This window comes from Fusarium sambucinum, chromosome III, assembly GCF_050947815.1.
Source record: "Fusarium sambucinum isolate potato_lamoka chromosome III, whole genome shotgun sequence".
Lineage (NCBI taxonomy): Eukaryota > Fungi > Ascomycota > Sordariomycetes > Hypocreales > Nectriaceae > Fusarium > Fusarium sambucinum.
This window is the reverse complement of record NC_139292.1, coordinates 981,272-998,876: the sequence shown is the minus strand read 5'-3', so window position 1 is coordinate 998,876 and position 17,605 is coordinate 981,272. Positions and strand designations below refer to the sequence as shown.

Below are 17,605 nucleotides of genomic sequence, written 5' to 3'. Positions count from 1 at the left end.
ATTAATGGATGCAATGTTAAATTGTTTAGATACTGAAGAGATTTGAAATGGATTCTAACCCTGCAGTACCTACTTATAAAAGCTATGATGGAACTTTGAGCACAAATTATCACTTAATCGAATGGGGACACGACAATTATGGGGACAAGAATGAAATTCAAATTTCAGCTAAATTGATGGTCATGATGCTATAACTATCGAGATGACCGATCTAATCGCGAACTCGGCCTTGACAGATTCTCGCCGCCGCGAGAGAACAGCACACTACGGGGATCGTAGGCCCGGTATTCCATAATATACGTTTAACGTATATCAATTCGAACGGACTTCATTGTCGTTCGATTTCTCATGATCGACGCTCGGAAGAATGGCTGTTTGCAGTTTCAACCCGGTCTCGTTCTCCCAGAACGCGATGACATTCGCGGGGATCATCACCCAATCCCTTATCTCAACATTTGATGGAGATGATCTAGTCAGGCTGTAAGAAATACCAAGAATCATCTTACTGCACGAAGCTTCCAAGAGAGACTTGATGTCAATGAACTTAGTTGGTACCGTGTGAAACAATGTGCAACTAGTATTGGATCGAAAAAGCCTGATGTTGGGGCTACCGCCTCCCTCGGCAGATGGGTTACGACACAATGTAACCTGATACATGAAAGATCGGAAGAGGCCATAATGGATTTGCCATTGCTCATGTGCGGTCAGCTCTTCTCTTTCCCTTGAACAATCAGTATTTATGCTAATATCGATTCCCGTCGAATGAAAACGTTCCAGGATTTGACCGGTCTGTTGCCGCCAAGCCTCCGCGGTCTGCATACAGATATCGACAGCGCCATTCATTGAGTCAGGCATTGGAAAAAGGCTATATTGCCGTTCAAGACCGTACTTGGCGAGCCCCAGGTCGAGCCATGTACTTCCCTGTTTGGCGAGGTTGCTCCCATAGCCGTGACAGCATTTGAACACCGTTTCGATTACTACGGCTCTTGTTTTCCCTTCGGGATATCCGCAAAATTTTTCGTTACCAATCAAGACCGCTGCTGCAAATTGGGCCTTGACACGGCGGGGAGTGGGATCCGAATCCAACGCCAGAAACATGGCAAGCCGGTAGTCATACCTTACGACAGGCATTACTTTATGGAATACTTTGGCTTCTTGATCACTCAATGTAAGCCTGCCGTTTGCCACAAGACCTTGCACAGTCAACATTCCAATCATCTCCTTGACTATCAACGGAGAGGGGATAAGTCTCTCAATGATAACGTCAGACTTTAAGCCATATTGACTGAAATCTATCATAGAGGCGATAAATGCGCCGAAATGGGCACCTTGCATAAGATGAATGCTTTTACCGCCTTGGAAAACAAAGGCATCAGGACCCTCTCGGCAATTATAAACTGTGACTTGCCTTTTTGGATGATAAGCCCACCATAGCTGAGACTGGCGATCCTGCCGCGATGTAAGATGCGGGTATGGAATCACTTGAAGAGTCTTGTTATCCCAGGCAGGAGACCAATTATCGGTGTGACCCAAGACAACATGGACCTCGCTAAACGCAAGTATAGGTCGGGGCCGGACAGACAGCTGGCCATAGATTGTTACCAGAACTGTACCACCGGGGCGACTAAGATTTTCAATGGCTGACATCATGGCATCGCTCCACTTGTCATTGTAGTAAAAGGTATCAACTTCAATGGCTTCCCACTCGATCTTATCTAGTCTTTGACGAATGAGTCCTTGAATGGAGTCATCAAATGATACGATGAGACGTGCACTCTTATCCGGCCGCCTGGTGACGGCTACCAATCTTTCAACAATTCGCTCAGTCGTCTGCTCGCCACTGAAATCGCAGCTTCCCACAGGATCTTCTAGAGTCGACAAATCGATATCGAATACTGCTACTGTAGTCTCATGTAGTAGCAGTCTGTGAAGATATATGAAGTTGCTATACGGCGACAGAGTTATAACCCTGATTTTGGCAAGTCTCTCATCAGAGGAGATACTCAATGCCCAGTCAACGATCAATGCTAATGCCAAGGCGCATTCAGCAGAAAATTGCGGATCCAGTTGTAAAAGGAACACAACATCCCGTGGAAGGCGAAGGTGGTTGGTCGAGAGATTGAACCTAGTATAATACCCGCGTCGGCACCAGGTGTGATCGATGTCAGGCGACTCCATGTTGGCTCTGAGAAGTTCTACCAAGGTGCCAAAGTCCAGTCTTTCTGGGGCCAACTCCCCTTCGCCGACTTCATCAGACGGGTCTTCATCGCTACCGACGAGGAAGAATCTTGTGGTCTTGGGGTCCACAGGAAACGCCAAACGTATCTGGTCAAGGATATTTCTTCCACGAAACGGCGGTATTGTGATGTGCCCAAACAGGGCTCTAGGTTGGCCCTGTTTGAAATCCGGAAACTCGCACAAATATCTCAGCTCCGATTCGAGGAACGCGCGATCGTCATCCAAAGATGGAGATGAAGACATGATGCTGGAAATTTCAGTGAACTAGCCTGAATGACATGAGTTTTATGATGTTGCAACTTACTGGGATGGTGCGCGAGGCTGGGAGAGATTGATGAAGTTGTGAGTGTTGTGGTTGATTGCTGCGTATTTTGATATTTTGAATATCACCTGGTAAATGAAACTAAAGTGGGTCCAGCAATTCCTACAAATACATTCCAGACCAGCTAAATTCTCAATACAACCTGCAATAGTTACAATACTTACCCGTCATATTTCTCAGTCTTCTCACCTCTTGTTTCTTATCCCGTCCCCTGTTCTTCTCGACTCGTTTGCTTTTACCCCATCTCGCACCAACATCAACCTCTTGTTCCACGTCCATCTGATGATATTGCATAACCTGAGCGTTAATAGTGTCAAGCACTGTTCTTACCTGAAGATCCTTTGCCTCGTAGGCTGCTGACGGATTCTGTGGATACAAGTTAGTGAGAATGTTGGAGGCTTTGAGAAGGTAGAGGACTAGAACGGTTGCGTTTTCTTGGCTGAATGGGGGTGGTTCCAAGCCTCCCATGATAGTGTCTCCTTCTCTGTCCATTTTTTCTGGTGGGAATAGTGTTTATTGTGAGAAATCTGTGAAATGTTGTGTCTTGCTGTCCAGTGACCTTGACTACGGTTCATGACTTTTATACAATTTGTGCTGAATGAAATCAGCGCTTGTGTTCTGAATGTTAACGTGTTCTCCAACTTAAGCCCGCTGTATTTGAAGACTTGAAAATGTTCTTTGTCTTGACCACATGAATCCTCCCACAAGACAAAGGCGAAGTAAGGCTGGAACAAACCAATTGTCCCAAGCATTCCGTTCGACAATTGTTCACATCAAGATGGACAGAAGCCAGGTATCAAATTCTCATGGTCGTATTGAAATCCAAAACTTTTCGCATTCGTCAATTGTAATCTTTCAATGATATTCCCACGTAAATCTAAAATAGTGTATACATCAATCTCTTCCACCAAGGGAACGTAGCAAGCTCCGTTCTCCAAGCGTTGATAGAGTCCCAATCATGTTCACGTCGTCCGGTGTCGATATCAATCTTGTCGATGCTGATCCAGCTCGTTCGCTTCCATATGACGCCTCCAGCCCAGAAAGCCAAAACAATGGGCAGTCCAAGATACTGCATAAAAAAATCTTCAACTGTTCCCATACCCGACTCTCCTACTGGTGCAACAATGGCGACGTAAAACTGTGGCTTGTTAGAGTGTTCAAAGAATCAAACGGAAAACATACCTGAGCAATGAGAATGACGACAACAAAAATCAAACCAACCCACGACCCGTAAACGCCACCAATAGCCTTGAAAGGGATTTCGTCAAGGGTGTGTCCATTGTACTTCCACGCAGCTCGGAATCTGATGTGCGCGAGACAAATAGAGCCCCAGCAAACAAGCATAGCCAAACCAGACAAAGCCAGGAGCCAATCGAAGATAACAGGACCAGCTGCGTCGAGGTTCAAGAAAGCAAGACATCCAAAGGCAATGATAAATCCAACAGATGGCAATGGTCGACCAGCGCGATCGACCCACGTGAAAATCTTGGGCGCAAAACCTTGCTGCGCGAGAGCAAGAAGGGTGCGGGATCCTCCGTACACTGAAGCGATACCGAGAGACAAGACTGATGACAAGATGACGGCATTCATGTAGTGATCGAGACCCTTGAGACCAGAATATTTTCCGACGAGAACAAAAGGCGATGCGGCGCTGTTGGAGTAGGAACTTGAGCTGAGGAGGTTTTCGTCGTTGCAGCTGACCAGCATACCGACGAACAGCAATGCAACAATGTAGAACAAGCAAATTCGCCAGAATACCTGCTTGATCGCTTTGGGGACTGATTCGGTTGGGTTTCGAGACTCAGCTGCAGCGAGACCAACGAGTTCAGAGCCTGCAAAAGAAAACGCCGCTGTAACAAAAACAGAGCAAAATCCTTTGAAGCCGTTTTTGAAAGCGCCTGGGTCCTGCCAAAGCTTGAATCCCTGATACGTGTCGTAACTCCCGCTCGAAGGTCCTCCGCCGCAGACAAGCACAAGAGCGATGATCATGAAGATGGAGATGGACGTAAGTTTGAAGCAAGCAGCCCAAAATTCTTCTTCAGCATAACCGAGGGTGCCAAACATGTTGAGAATGGTAATAGCAGCGAGAAAAACGGCGATCCAGATACCGGGATTCGAATCAGGGGCCCAGTACTGGATGGTGATGGCGCAGACTGTTAGTTCCAATGGAAGAGTGGCAGCCCATTGAAGGCAGTAGTTCCAAGCCATTGCAAAGCCGAATGCAGGGTCGATGAAGCGTGCAGCGTAGGTGTAGAAACCCCCAGAGATGGGATACATGACGGCTAATTCGCCCATTGCGTAGACGACGTTAAAGACCATGACACCGACGAGGAAGAAGTCGATGAACAAGGTAGCAGGGCCCTAGAAACAGTCAGTATTGTTTTGAAGGAGGGATTCATCACTTACACCCTTGCTCAGAGCAGAACCAGAACCAACAAAGAATCCAGCACCGATTGATCCTCCGATAGCAACCATCTGAAGATGCCTGGGCTTCATCTTGCGATCCAACTCAACAAGACCCAAACCATAATGCTTTCTCGTAAAAGACTTTGCATTGAGACCTGTCCTGGTCATGAAATCATCCTGCTCATATTCTTCTCCCGTAGCGGTAAACGTCTCCTTGCCAACGGGAGCTCTCTCGTCAACATCTCTCACGACACCTTTTTCACCCACGACGGGGGCATCAGTGACTTTTTCGACAGCCATCTTTACAATGAATCTGGATATAAGCCAGAATGAACGAAATAAAAAGGACAAAGGGAGAAAAAAGTCTGGCTACTGTGGCCCCATTATAAAAAGGATCTTTGTTGAATGCAAGCCGGTTCTATTTCGCCCCATAGTAAAAAAAACGCCATTAGTGAAGTGGGTTCCACAGATTTTTTACATGGTTCTGACTCTTGCATTTTTCACGATATGGGATAAATTCGCTATCGAGAGAAAATCTCCACGATCTAAAAGGGGGTTGCTTTATTTCCCCGTGTTGATTTTGTTTCTTTACGTAAATCTCCATGGGGAAGTGTGGACGTGTTGGTGAGGTTATCTACAGAATTCATGTGCGGAGAACGACTCCAACTGGTACAATTGGAGAGACCTCCACAAAGAGAATTGGAGAGGAACGACTTTTTCTAACCAAAAGGTCCAATAACAGGTGAATAATATTTCTACGGTCAAAAAAGTCATTTTTCAGCAATAGAGACGTCGATCTTGATTGATAGTAATGATCTCTCCCAAACAAGGCTTCGGCCCGATCAAACGTTTTCATCGCCATCCGTAGTAGTTCGACAGTATTTTGCCACTGTAGATTCAAAACGACATGCTGTAATTTACAACTGTCAATTACTTATTCTCATCAATTGATTCGACAAGTAGATACCTATCGCATCAATTACGTTACTCCAATAACTAAACAAACAAGACCCCTGTTCTTTTAACGTAAATAAAGCGGCTCAACGGATCTCTGGTGGAGACTAGACTTTGAGACTTTTCGGTCTGCTATTCCCGTGCCATTGAACCATGTGGATTACATACAATTAATGGCGATGACACCCGTCAAAGTATGGCGAGATAAGACTTGAATGATTAACAGATGGTAACAATTCTGCTATTTGGCATTCCCAGTATATCTTGGATACCTTCAACATTCTATGTACATGCCCACAACTCCATAATGTAAGGGTATTAAGTCATCATCCCATCGGCCTTTGCTTGGGCCGCTCTACTATGCTCCTCGTAAAACTCCAACGTCAACGCAGCGAGGAACCCAGGAATACATCCCTTCTCTCTAACCCAGAATCCAATCTGATCACTTATCTTTCTCGCGAAATCACTTCGTGGACCACCACCGACCTTCATCGTGCCGCGCTCACCATCAAATACAATCGAGTTCTCATTCTCATCTGTCTGCGATGGGTAAAAGGTACTCTCGACGCGCATCTTGCCGTTGGGGATAAACGTCACGGTCCAGCCGAGCGTGGAAAAGATGGCTTCTTTAAACTCTTGAGACTTGGAGCCCCAGACTTCCTTCAGACGACGGGTGCGCTTCTCGGCTGATGCTGTTTCCGCCTTGGCAGCTGTGATTTCACGCTCCATTGCTGCAAGAACAGAAGTAGGAATCATGGGTGATGATGATTTACCCCGTAGTGTGGCGAGGAGTTCCTCATTCTCCTTCTTGAGAGCTTTGAGTGTCGACCTCTTGATGGCTTCAAAGTCTGATGTTGGGTTTGACTTGAGCGACAAAACGCGTGTTTGTGTTGACTGCTTGGCAGCCTTGAGTTGCTCGCGACTGGTAGACAAGTCCTTTTCCAGCAGAGAAATCTTGTTCCGGGCCTTGGTCAACTCTTCTTCCAGCTTGCGCTTCTTCCTTGTGAGCTGTCCAAGCTGTTCTTGAGTGCTTTCATCCTCCACTCTCGATCGCTTGCTGCCTGTAACCGGTTGAGGGCCTGTCGAAGGCTCGAGAGACGACAACTCGGTGTGTAGTGTTTGGACCTCCTTCTTGTACTGGTCGACAAGATCTTCAAGCTCTTGGACTCGTTGTACTCGGGCTTGGTCGAATTGCTCGGGTTGAAGCGTCTCGTCCTCGGTGTCGAAAGTCTTGAGTTGGGCGCGAAGGTATTCCACTTCCTTGACAGCCATAACACGTTGTCGGTCGATGCGCATGCGAGCCTTGTCGGTGTTGGTCGCGCTGGCTGCGGTCTTGGATTTCTCGACTTCGCTCTTCAATTGGACCTTTTCGTCATTCAGAGACTGGATGGTGTTTTGTGCAGAAGTAATCTCGGCTTGTAGCGCACCCACTTTCTCGACGTAAGATGCGTTGTTGAGGCGCTCCTCTACCAAAGCCCTTGCGACAGCTTCTGGTGAGTCGAATTGGGATTCGTCGGTCTCGGCGGCATTCTGAAGGTACGCAGACCAGGCCAGTCGCTCATCCTCAAGTCGCTGTCGCTGGATGCGGGCTTCAGCAAGCTCTGCTTCAATCACCTCCGCAGATTCAAGTCTTCGCTGTAGGGTTCGCTTCTCTTCTTCGACAACTTCGACTGCTTTGCTTAATGATCGTAGATGCTTCAGCTCGGACAGCTGCTCCCGGTTCGTAGACTCGAGGTTTCGGATATGCTGGACTTGTTCTGTGAGTTCTTGTCGGATAATCTCCATCGTCTCTGCATCACCACTCTGTGCCTTGAGTCGCAAAACATCAGCCTCCAGATTTGCAATCTCTCCATCCCTCTCAGCCAATTGAGCTTGTGTCTGCTGCAGAGCATTCTCTCGCTGCTCACTCTCCTCTTCAAGTTCTTTGACAGTCTTTTTCGCAGCTGTAATCTGCATCTCCATATCGGTAGCTTTGCGGTCGGCGATTCGTGCAGCTTCGTCCTTGGCAGCGGATAGATCCTCAAGCTGGTCCTGAAGCAAGCGGGCCTCATCCTCTGCGTCACGAGCCTTGCGCTCTAGTTTCTTCTTATCATCGTCGATTGACTCTTTGATTTCTTCCAATTCTTTTCGTAGAGCTTCGGCTTGTTCGACGGCTTTCTCGCGTTCGGCTTCGGCAGCTTGGCGCTTCTGGATTTCATCTTGTGTTTCTCTACGAGATTGCTCAACCTTGCTGTTGCTTGTCGAGAGGGCAATCTCCTTCTCTTGCTCGGTCGTCTGCAGGCGATATTGTAGAGTTCCTATCTCTGCTTTCAACGCCTCCATTTGACGTTTCCCCTTCTCAGACTCGTCCGCTTCAGGAGGCGGCATGTTCTCCTTATGACTTTCGCGCGAACTGGGGCGGGCGGGTTCTGTTCGAGAGGCAGGACGGGGGAGACTGGATTCGCCGGTCAGGAGATTGTAGGATGGCTGAGTGCTTGCGCGAAAGGATATCTGATGCGTGGTTAGGTATTGTTTGTTTTGTTTTGGATAGACTTACCCTGGAGTTTCGTAGCGACGTTTGCGGACGATCGAGGTTGGATGTACTGGCCCTGAATCTGTTGGATATGGGAGTTCTGCGACTTCCACGCCCATCTTTGTCATTGGGCGTGTGCGAGCGCATTGTGTTGGTTGGGTGGAGTTGATTGAATGAAATCGCGGTCGCAGAATGGTTTGTTTAGATCACCAGTGTTACGCTGTCACGTGATATCGCGGCAGCTTGAGTCTGAGGCTTCCACGTCATAGAAGATATGGGTTATTTATGTATATCATTGCTTAAAAGATTAATTGATCTTGCTTTATTTTTTCTCTTGTTGGATTGATGCGGATGAAATGTATCATGAGGTTGATGTTGCAGGGTAGATACCATCGTCAGCTTCGGATCGCTATTAAACACGGCTGAATACGATTTACGGTTGGGTAGCGAAACGGACATTTTATAAACTAAATACTAGCCAGAAGTGTCTAAGCATAAAGTTTCGTCTCTTATGCTTCTTTCTGACCTAATACTCCAAAATGACGCTTGCTCCTCTAAATATAAATGCGCTTGTGATGTATGTTTCAGTCAGACTTTTCAGACTTTTCAGACTTTTCAGAAAGTTGTTTTGTCTTTTTGCTCATTTGATCCTTCTTGTACTTGGAGTACTTTTCACCAAGATACCGCATTGTTCTTGTGATACCACCCATCAAAAGTCCCTTGGCACTTTGTACTGTACTTGGCCAGTTCACTGTCTGCTTAATGGCTATGCGCACCGTCTCGTGAAGCTTCTGGGGTTCATCGGTGGCGATACGACGCTCAAAGTCACCGCCCTGCATCTTTTTCACAGCGGTGCCATCGTTATCCGTAGACGCCTTCATGAGCTCGTTGAACTCTCCACGGGGAATACTGAATCGCTTTTGGTACTGAAAGTATAGTCGTGATCGGAAAGTCTGGGGTAGGCGTCTAACCATGTTGCCGCGACGGATGGGATCCATGTCCTGTTGGAGTCCCTTGTCGGGATCAGGGTTCATGATCCAATCTGTATCGTCGATGCGGCAGGGTCCAGTAAAGTCGACATTAGGTAGCGTCTTGACGAGTGGTGCGTACAGACGGCGGAAGTGGACGATGTTGTTGTCGACAATGTTTGTCACCTTGCTCTTGTTCTCTGTAGGGAGAGCCATACGGGGATCACCTAGGTAGCTGAGACCTGCGATGGTACTGTATAACTCTACTTCTGTAAAGTTGGGAGGTAGCAGGAGTAGAGCTGTTCGAAGAGCGGCGATGAGGTTGTGCTGGTTGGCGAGTCGAACACGAGGATGATCGCGAAGAATCTTGACGGGCTTTTGAAGACGACCAGCAAGATACAAACTATCCCAGGAAGAAAGATCATGAACAAGATTGTCGATACTTGTTACGCCGTACTTGATAAGCATACCGTTGACCTCTACGAACGGGTTGAAGTAAACACCAGCACCCCAGTTCCCCACGCGCGATACAACGCCTGAGCCCAAAGACGCAAGACCAGAGTAGTGATGTCGGTTTTGTTTCATATTGATCGAATGCCAATGCTCAACATGCGACACACCAAAGATAAAGTCCAGCACTTTCGGCGTACCCTTTTGCGACTTGATGAGCGCCTCTGGAGGATTCGGATGAACAGCTCGAAAGTCGGACTCGGATATACTAGCTTTGGAAGCTGATTGGGGAAAGACACCAGAACCGTATGCGAAAGAGTACATAATAGGCGCGTTAAACTGTCGCAGCATGAGGCGCAAAGCTTCTTTGAGTTCGTAGTTGATGACCATGTGTTGGTTTGCGCCAAAGAGACGGTGGGGAAGGTCAGAAAAGCTACTGATCTTTGTATCGAGATCTTCCCATTCTGTGCTAAAGATGTTGAGTTTGCTGTCTTTGTGTTCTGAGGATGCGCTGCTTGCGATGGATTCATCCGAGCTTGCCGAGCTGCTTGTAGAGGGTTTTGACGAGTCGGAGTACCATCTTGAGTTGGAGATGTATTGTGTTGCGTTTAATCGACGGAGAGAATGGGATCGAAGGGTTATGGCTCGAGAGGACTGAAGCTGTTAGAGGGAGGATGTGAAGGGTACAAGGAGCTTACCCTGAGGCCAATTGAGGCCATGGTTGGAGATGTACGGTTGCCAAAGATGTCGAGTATTCTGATGATAGCTATTGATGTGTGAAAGTCTTGAGAGCTAGGGTACGTCGCCTTGAAAATGCTGGTAGAAGCTACCCGGAATGCTCCATTCGCAAGAGTAAAAAGATGGGACAGAGGCTCAAGTGACGATACAAGTCGATGGCAACCCAACAGACCCGATATCGAATCGACGTCAGTGGAGCATATTGTAATCACGAATGGTAATTCGGTGATCGTCGGGTCTGACGAACCTAGCTGTGAAGCTGTAGAAAATAGATCAAAGTGGGTCACGAGAAGGAATGTGGGATGACCAATTACAGAAAAGCTTCATAACGGGACAGGGTCCCCTCCAGGAACTGCTACGTCACTGGACGATTCGGAACTTGGCAGCTTGGAGAAGAGTTTCAGGAACATTTAGATGCGTCATTGATTGGGACAAGCTATGAGTTTTACAGGGATTGATGTAGAGGGTGCATGGCTGAGGAGCACAAGGACGAAGATTTAGACTTTTCAGTCCATTTTGATACTAGAGCTGTGAAGACTGTGTTACTGTCATCACATTCAAGATGATATGTTAGCCAACTCTCAATAAAAACAATACCAGCACATACACAATGGAACAAAATATTGGACATAATGTCCTTGATGATCCTATATAGCTACGGATTTGCACCGCTTTTCCAAGATATCCTGTATTTTGTCCAAAACATACGAATGCGTACAAAGAAAATATAGCTAGAAAAGGAAACATTAGGAACAAAGGGGAAGAAAAAAAGAGTGAGAAAAGGTTTCACCCCGAACAAGCCATTTACGCTCGCTATTCAATGCGCCGCCAGAAACGTATTTCTGGCTTCTATCCATGCACGTGGTATATTCAAGAGCGCCATTTTATCGTCCTTCGTATTTGCCGCTGACAAGTTTCCTTGATACAGGAACGTCTACCCACTTCTGTTCTGTGCTCGCGCTGTCGTCGGCGAAAGGATCATCATCAGAGATTTCCTTGCCTTTGCCCTTGCCTTCGTCAAGTCGAGAGATAGAGATGCCGCTTCCGACGGGTTGATCGCCCGAGGCTGTGAGTTCCCATCGTGCTTCGATATGGCCTGGCTTGGGCTCTGTACCTTCTGCACCAACGATACGACAGACAATCTTTTGAGGTTCAGTGGTAAGGGTGAGGTCACCGATGCGCCAGTAGACGAGGTGCTTGTCCTTGAGGTGGATTCCTACAGGCTTTGTCTGGGCGCCACTTGATTTACCCTCGTATTTTGCGACAATGACCACGTTGTGCAGTGATACAGGGGCGGTAATCTTGGCGGCTGGGTTGAGCTGGTATTGTAGCAACAAGCCAAGCTTGTCTCCCTGAGGCTTCCACGCGGGCTTTAGGAGCAGAGGAACATGCTTGGCCAATGTTGAAACGTCGGACTCCTCGGAGAATACCCGATAAGAAAATGCAGTGGCATTCTTGGTGAGGTGAGATACATCAAGATTGAACTGATCATGGTTGTCGGGAGATGAGTTTTGCACAAAGATGCGGTTAGGACCAATGCGCTCGAGGGCCGAAAAGTTGTTGATACGGATGGTTTCATAGCCTGGATATGTTAGTGACGAACGAGACATGGCAGATATCGACTTACTCTTAGCATCACCGGAGTCACTTGGGTTGTTGACGAATGCAACTTCACCAGTAATAGACGCCGACTTGAGAACGCCATCTTCAAAAACAGCAGACACGCTCTCAATGACGGACGAGTTGAGACCAGGGGCAGTCATTTGAGCGTGTTGAGGATGGTTTCCACCGCCCAATGAGTTGCCAGATCTTACTGACTGTGTATCAGAAGTACCGGCAATGCTGGCTTCGGACGCCAATGCAGCAACTGCGCTTCCCTTGGAGGTAGATGGTGCAAGGGTTGGAGATGCTGCTAGACCACTTATAGGGGAATCGGTGCCACTCTCTGGCAGACTAGGAGGCGGCACATACATGGTATGACGCACATCACGACGTCCCCTAACTGTACCACTGCGACGAGTGGCCGGTCCAAGTTTGAGGCTGTTGGCGACGCTGGAAAGTGCAGCCAATTTGGCATCAGGATCCTCATCCTCGACAGGTGTCTGCTGGATGTTAACCTTGAGCAATTGATCAGGATCTTCGCCAGACTCTTGCTTAGCCTCCCGTTGAGCTTCCGAGATCGGATCGTTCATGGGAGGTGGAACGTTGAATCCGTCAGAGTCCTTGGTTGCGTTTTGCGGTGCCGGGTTCTCCTGCTTGTGCGACGGAGGAGGGCCGGGAGGTGGTTGGACGTTTGACAGATCAATTTCGTGATTGCCGTTAACGGTGCCTCCAGCCGACTGTGGAATCGGGCTGTCCATAAGATTTTCATTGTGCGACGTTCCGTTCGTATTCTCGTGCGCGTCCGGCTTGGGCGTATCGTTTTCGCTATCGGGTACCCGCGGCATGTCAGGGGTTTCTGCTAGAGAAGACAATCGTTGGTGCTCTTGGAGGTTGTTGGACGATGCTCTGGGAGAAGGGCCCCGATCGTTTTGGCTGTGGCTCGTTCCCAATCTTCCGAAGCTGGGTCCCAACTTTCCAGGAGAAAGCTGACCGAAACCGGCGTGCATGCTCTGTCTTCTACGGCCACCAAACATGGTACCGAGACGGCGCAATTTGCCTCCTGTATTCTGTTAGTTGGTTTCTTGTTACTCTGCCAATCGACATACCTGGCTTTTCTTGGGGCATCGAGGTCTCGCTCATGTCATCGTCGGCGTGGGAGGACGTCGGAGCTGTAACTGGAGCAGGAGACGCTGTGTGAGCGCTTTGAGCTGGCAGATTGGTGCTATCGGCAGTGCTTGGAGGTACTGGTGTCGAAGGTGTGGTGCCAGCAAACGATGACTGGCGCGTCGAGCTCCGAGTTGGAAGCTTTGCCTTGCCAGCAGTAGCTCTATGTACAAAGGATTCGATTTCTTTTTCGGTATTGATCTCGAGCATCAGTGCCAACGTTTCCATAGCATTCTCCTGCACACGCTGGGCCGAATCGGACTCGTGCGTCTGGTATTGGGTGAGGAGATCTCGTAGGTTGTTGACGCGCGACTCGTCGAGAGCTTGAAGAGACTCAAAGATGAAAGGTGCCTGTGATTCCCATTGCCCAGTAGCAGACTCAAGCTTGGATGTAGCACTCTCGACCTTGGAAGTGTTTGCTCGACCCCCCTTCTTAGTGAGCTTGTCGACAGCGTTCTGCGATTCATCGAGATCTTTGGCCATGGTTGACAGGTTGTTGGACATGGTGTTCATGTTTTGAAAGTCTTTTCGGTTGGACAAGTTTCGTAGCGGGTGCTCGATGTCTTTCTCAATGCGATCGGCGAGTTGGTGGTGAGCGTGAGCAATGCTCTCAGTCGAGTCGATAATTCGGTTCCATGGCGCCTGGAAAACACTACAACAACTGTAAGCATATTGCGACCCAATGCCACGAAATGGTGGATTTACCCTAGCTCTGATTGACCATTTGGCACCTTGAATTGGGTGAGCTTTTTTAGACCCTGGACGTATTGATCCTCCACGCGACGGCGCTCCTGTGGGAATTGATTAGCGGGATGTCGACGACTCGCAACGAGAGCTATGCCGCTGCGTAGCACTGTTGGTTTGTCGTACCTGGAGCCAGTCGGCGACTTCGTTGTTGACGCGGGTCATGCGCTTCATTCGTTCGGTAAGAGTTTGAACCGCCTGGCTGGGCTGGAGAGCTGCCTATTGCGCAAAAGGAGTCAGTTGAGCTCAATCAAACAACAACTCAATTGGTCTTCCCGTCGCTCATGGAAACATACCAGCATGGCGGGATACTCGGCCCTGGCCATATCCTCCATGATGAACGGCGCAAAAGGATATTAAAATTATATATATGTGCGGACGAGGGAGCAATGCATTAATGATGGTATTAAACGCTCCAAGAGGTGTTGCGCATTGCGGTCGCTGAACAAGAGGGGTTTCGGTCGAGATTCGGAGACGAAAATGTAGGAGCTTGTTATGTACGTAGGCCTCGTAGTACGTCAGGTAAACAATGACGATGGTAGGTAATCGGATGATTCGGAGAGGTAGTGACAAAAGTGTCCAGATCCAAGAGGACTCAAAGTTGAAGAGGGAGAAGAAACCGTTGCGACAAGACACTAATAACAAATGCCTTGGCTGGGGGTGACAACGGCTAAAGGGACCAAGTTAAAAGTAAAAAGAGGAGAGAAGAGGCTGGCAGAGACAAGACAAGACAAGACAGGGCTGGCGTTGGCACTGAATTGGGTTGGACTGGGCTGGGGTAGCTCGATTTAGGGATGGTGGAGAAGGCAATAAGCAACGTTTGGTGGTTGGCCGAGGTTTAGGTATCCGCCAAAAATCACGAGGACAAGATAAACATGACCTCATTAGCTGTCAATAGCTGTCAAATATAGACTAATGGATCAATCGTGATATAAAGAAATATTCTAAAGTCACATCCATTGCCATCTTATTGATTGCTTTTCCATGGCATAAATAACCCCCTGCTTCTTGTTATGCTTGTTTCTGAATTATGAAATTGCGGGCCTCTAACAGAAACCAAAACCAAGAACCTGAGACATCCTGGTCAAAGGGCTGATCTTTACCGGAAATTTGATCGTCATGCTCCAGACTCTTCCAAATCCTTTGACATTAGAACCCTGCAAGTTGTACACAGATACACCTCATCATGTCACTCCCAGAATGGAAAGCAGCTCTATCCATGTCTCAACGTTATGAGACAATCCAAAAGATGTAACTAAAACCCTTGCATCTATCAACATGACTAACACCTCCTAGACAAACCTCCCTCTCTGCTTCTAGCATGAGTGAGGCCATCGCCATTGAACAGGCCGCTTACCAAATCTCTTCTACTGAGGTGCGCATGTAGCGATCCAAAACTCATGGAACCGCTGACAAGGCCTAGGAAGAGTACAATCTCGCCTGCCAACCGACATCAACTCCAACACCCCCGCAGGAAGAAGAGAGTGAGATCGACTCTGGCATTAGGATTGGGTCATACAGAAACTGCCGACCTGTGTCAGAAGGTGTCACTTCGGAAGTTTATCGGTCAGGCGACAGAGCTCTCAAGGTTATCGTGACATACGAAAACATTGAACCTCATAATCCTCAGCGCGAAGCAAAGATACTCAAGACTCTGCGATCACCATGTATTCCCCTTCTTGACACCTTTCGGGACCAGGAACAGCGATTCGTTCTCGTCTTTCCCTTCATGCCGTATACTCTAGCCGATGTTCTCGCTCAAGGACCTCTACCTCTAGACTCTCTGCGTCTAATCTTTCGGGACATCCTGCAAGGTCTGAAGGACATACACACCCAAGGCATCATACATCGAGACATCAAACCATCCGCCATTCTCCTCTCTTCTCCCACAGGCCCAGCGTATCTCTCCGACTTTGGAACAGCATGGCATCCTGAGCTGTCAATTACCTCAGAACCAGCAGACGACAAGATCCTCGACATTGGGACGGGTCCCTACCGCGCGATAGATGTCCTCTTTGGTAATAAATCGTATGGCCCGGAAGTCGACATGTGGGGATTGGGAGTTATGCTGTCCGAAGTCCTTCGTGATCCTCCTACCCCCATATTTGAGTCTCGTGCCGTTCACGAAGATGGTAACCAGTTGGGTCTCATTCTCAGCATCTTCAAAACCATTGGAACACCCACTCCCGAGACATGGCCCGAAGCAAAAGAGTTCAAGGTCGCTCCTTTCGAACTTTGGACAAGTTTCCCCGGTCAGAGTTGGGAGGAGCTCCTGCCCAGCGTGCATCCCGACTTGATAGATCTCGTGTCGTCGCTTGTACGGTATGATGGTCAGAGACTCACTTCCACAGAGGCAAGTTCTTTTCTCGATTTATCGTATCAATAATTAACAGTCTTAGGCCCTTGAACACAAAGCCTTGGTTATATAATAAAAGAACGTTTGAATTGTCGCTTTACTTTGCTTAGCTATGCTGGGTAAGAATCCACTGAACTAAACGCCTGCTGATCCATTTCTACATCTCCGTGTCGCCGTCATAATCTGTCATATCCATCTCCTCATTGTCTTCAAAGTTTGAAATGTCGATACTCATCCGTTCCATCTCCTGGGTCGCATCTTCAACGTCCTTTGAGTGATTGCTGCCATCGTCGGCAACCATGTCTGTATCCCAGCCCGAAGAACTGTCCGTAGGGGTCGTTATAGCAGGCAGGCAAGCATATCCATTTCTGTCGGGGTCGTCACTCATCAACGGGTCATTCATCACGGGGCATTCCCTCGTAACACCATCGAGCCCCCGTTCCTATTGCTGAAGCAGGCGAGTTGAAGAGGGGAGGAATGCTGGATTGGGAAACTCTTTGGTGGCCAGTACCCAGGTAGGAGTGTGGTTATGGCGATGCATGGCGCTTTGGATCTTGACGCCCCTGCAATGGGTCCGCAAATGACGACCCAGAAAGTAGTTGTCCAAATACAATCGATGGCACTGACCGCAAAAGCCTTCAGGCTCTTGATACGCAACAGGAGGTGATGGGGCACGGCGGGTTGGTCTGGATGACGGAGGGGCAGACCAGCTCCGCCATATGTCGTTGCGTTGGTACAAAGGCAGGCCACTGCTGATATCGACAGAGTTGAGCAAATCATGGCGGTCGATACTATCGTCGTCGATATTGTTTGACGGGGGATGAAAAAGGACGATATTTGCAAAGTTGCTTGCAACGGTACCAGTGTCATCAACGGTGTTGGGTGTTGCAGGCCCAGCGGAACTGTCAGAATCCGAATCGGAGCCAGCGAGTATGTCAGTTTTGCTCGTTTATACGGAGTGTATAGAGTACCTAGAGTAAACATTGTGTCTGATTTTTTGTGTTATTTGTGTTTGTAGCGAAATGAAAGTGTTGATTCACAAGAATGTTTGGATGATGGAGGAAGAAGATCAAGACAGAGATGTTTTGGAAATTGGAAGTAGTAGCTCTGAGATTGGATGGGAAAGTGCTCTGGTTCAGACTTCCCGTTTA

The 17,605-nt window shown here is 48.2% G+C and overlaps 7 protein-coding genes across 7 annotated transcripts; 1 reads left to right on the top strand and 6 right to left on the bottom strand.

Moving 5' to 3' along the window:
* Positions 1-312: 312 nt before the first annotated feature.
* On the bottom strand, positions 313-3,052 carry FSST1_010517 (uncharacterized protein; the record flags this gene model as incomplete). The annotated part of the gene is made up of 3 exons (XM_083233557.1): positions 313-2,485; positions 2,543-2,600; positions 2,725-3,052. 3 exons carry the CDS (start codon positions 3,050-3,052, stop codon positions 313-315), a joined length of 2,559 nt encoding a protein of 852 aa, XP_083080213.1.
* A 385-nt stretch (positions 3,053-3,437) lies between these two features.
* On the bottom strand, positions 3,438-5,266 carry FSST1_010516 (amino acid permease-domain-containing protein; the record flags this gene model as incomplete). The annotated part of the gene is made up of 3 exons (XM_083233556.1): positions 3,438-3,698; positions 3,743-4,921; positions 4,967-5,266. 3 exons carry the CDS (start codon positions 5,264-5,266, stop codon positions 3,438-3,440), a joined length of 1,740 nt encoding a protein of 579 aa, XP_083080212.1.
* A 972-nt stretch (positions 5,267-6,238) lies between these two features.
* Positions 6,239-8,579, bottom strand: FSST1_010515 (coiled-coil domain-containing protein MAD1; the record flags this gene model as incomplete). Its single annotated transcript, XM_083233555.1, has 2 exons — positions 6,239-8,410; positions 8,457-8,579. The coding sequence occupies 2 exons, from the start codon at positions 8,577-8,579 to the stop codon at positions 6,239-6,241; spliced, it is 2,295 nt and encodes a 764-aa protein (XP_083080211.1).
* Positions 8,580-9,016: 437 nt separating this feature from the next.
* FSST1_010514 (mitochondrial matrix Mmp37-domain-containing protein) lies at positions 9,017-10,569 on the bottom strand (the record flags this gene model as incomplete). The annotated part of the gene is made up of 2 exons (XM_083233554.1): positions 9,017-10,504; positions 10,549-10,569. The coding sequence occupies 2 exons, from the start codon at positions 10,567-10,569 to the stop codon at positions 9,017-9,019; spliced, it is 1,509 nt and encodes a 502-aa protein (XP_083080210.1).
* Positions 10,570-11,472: 903 nt separating this feature from the next.
* FSST1_010513 (Muniscin C-terminal mu homology domain-containing protein) lies at positions 11,473-14,433 on the bottom strand (the record flags this gene model as incomplete). The annotated part of the gene is made up of 6 exons (XM_083233553.1): positions 11,473-12,170; positions 12,216-13,250; positions 13,297-14,006; positions 14,060-14,145; positions 14,225-14,317; positions 14,395-14,433. 6 exons carry the CDS (start codon positions 14,431-14,433, stop codon positions 11,473-11,475), a joined length of 2,661 nt encoding a protein of 886 aa, XP_083080209.1.
* An 851-nt stretch (positions 14,434-15,284) lies between these two features.
* Positions 15,285-16,484, top strand: FSST1_010512 (div-4 protein kinase family protein; the record flags this gene model as incomplete). Its single annotated transcript, XM_083233552.1, has 3 exons — positions 15,285-15,349; positions 15,395-15,473; positions 15,522-16,484. The coding sequence occupies 3 exons, from the start codon at positions 15,285-15,287 to the stop codon at positions 16,482-16,484; spliced, it is 1,107 nt and encodes a 368-aa protein (XP_083080208.1).
* Positions 16,485-16,611: 127 nt separating this feature from the next.
* On the bottom strand, positions 16,612-16,995 carry FSST1_010511 (uncharacterized protein; the record flags this gene model as incomplete). The annotated part of the gene is made up of 2 exons (XM_083233549.1): positions 16,612-16,896; positions 16,966-16,995. The coding sequence occupies 2 exons, from the start codon at positions 16,993-16,995 to the stop codon at positions 16,612-16,614; spliced, it is 315 nt and encodes a 104-aa protein (XP_083080207.1).
* Positions 16,996-17,605: the final 610 nt, after the last annotated feature.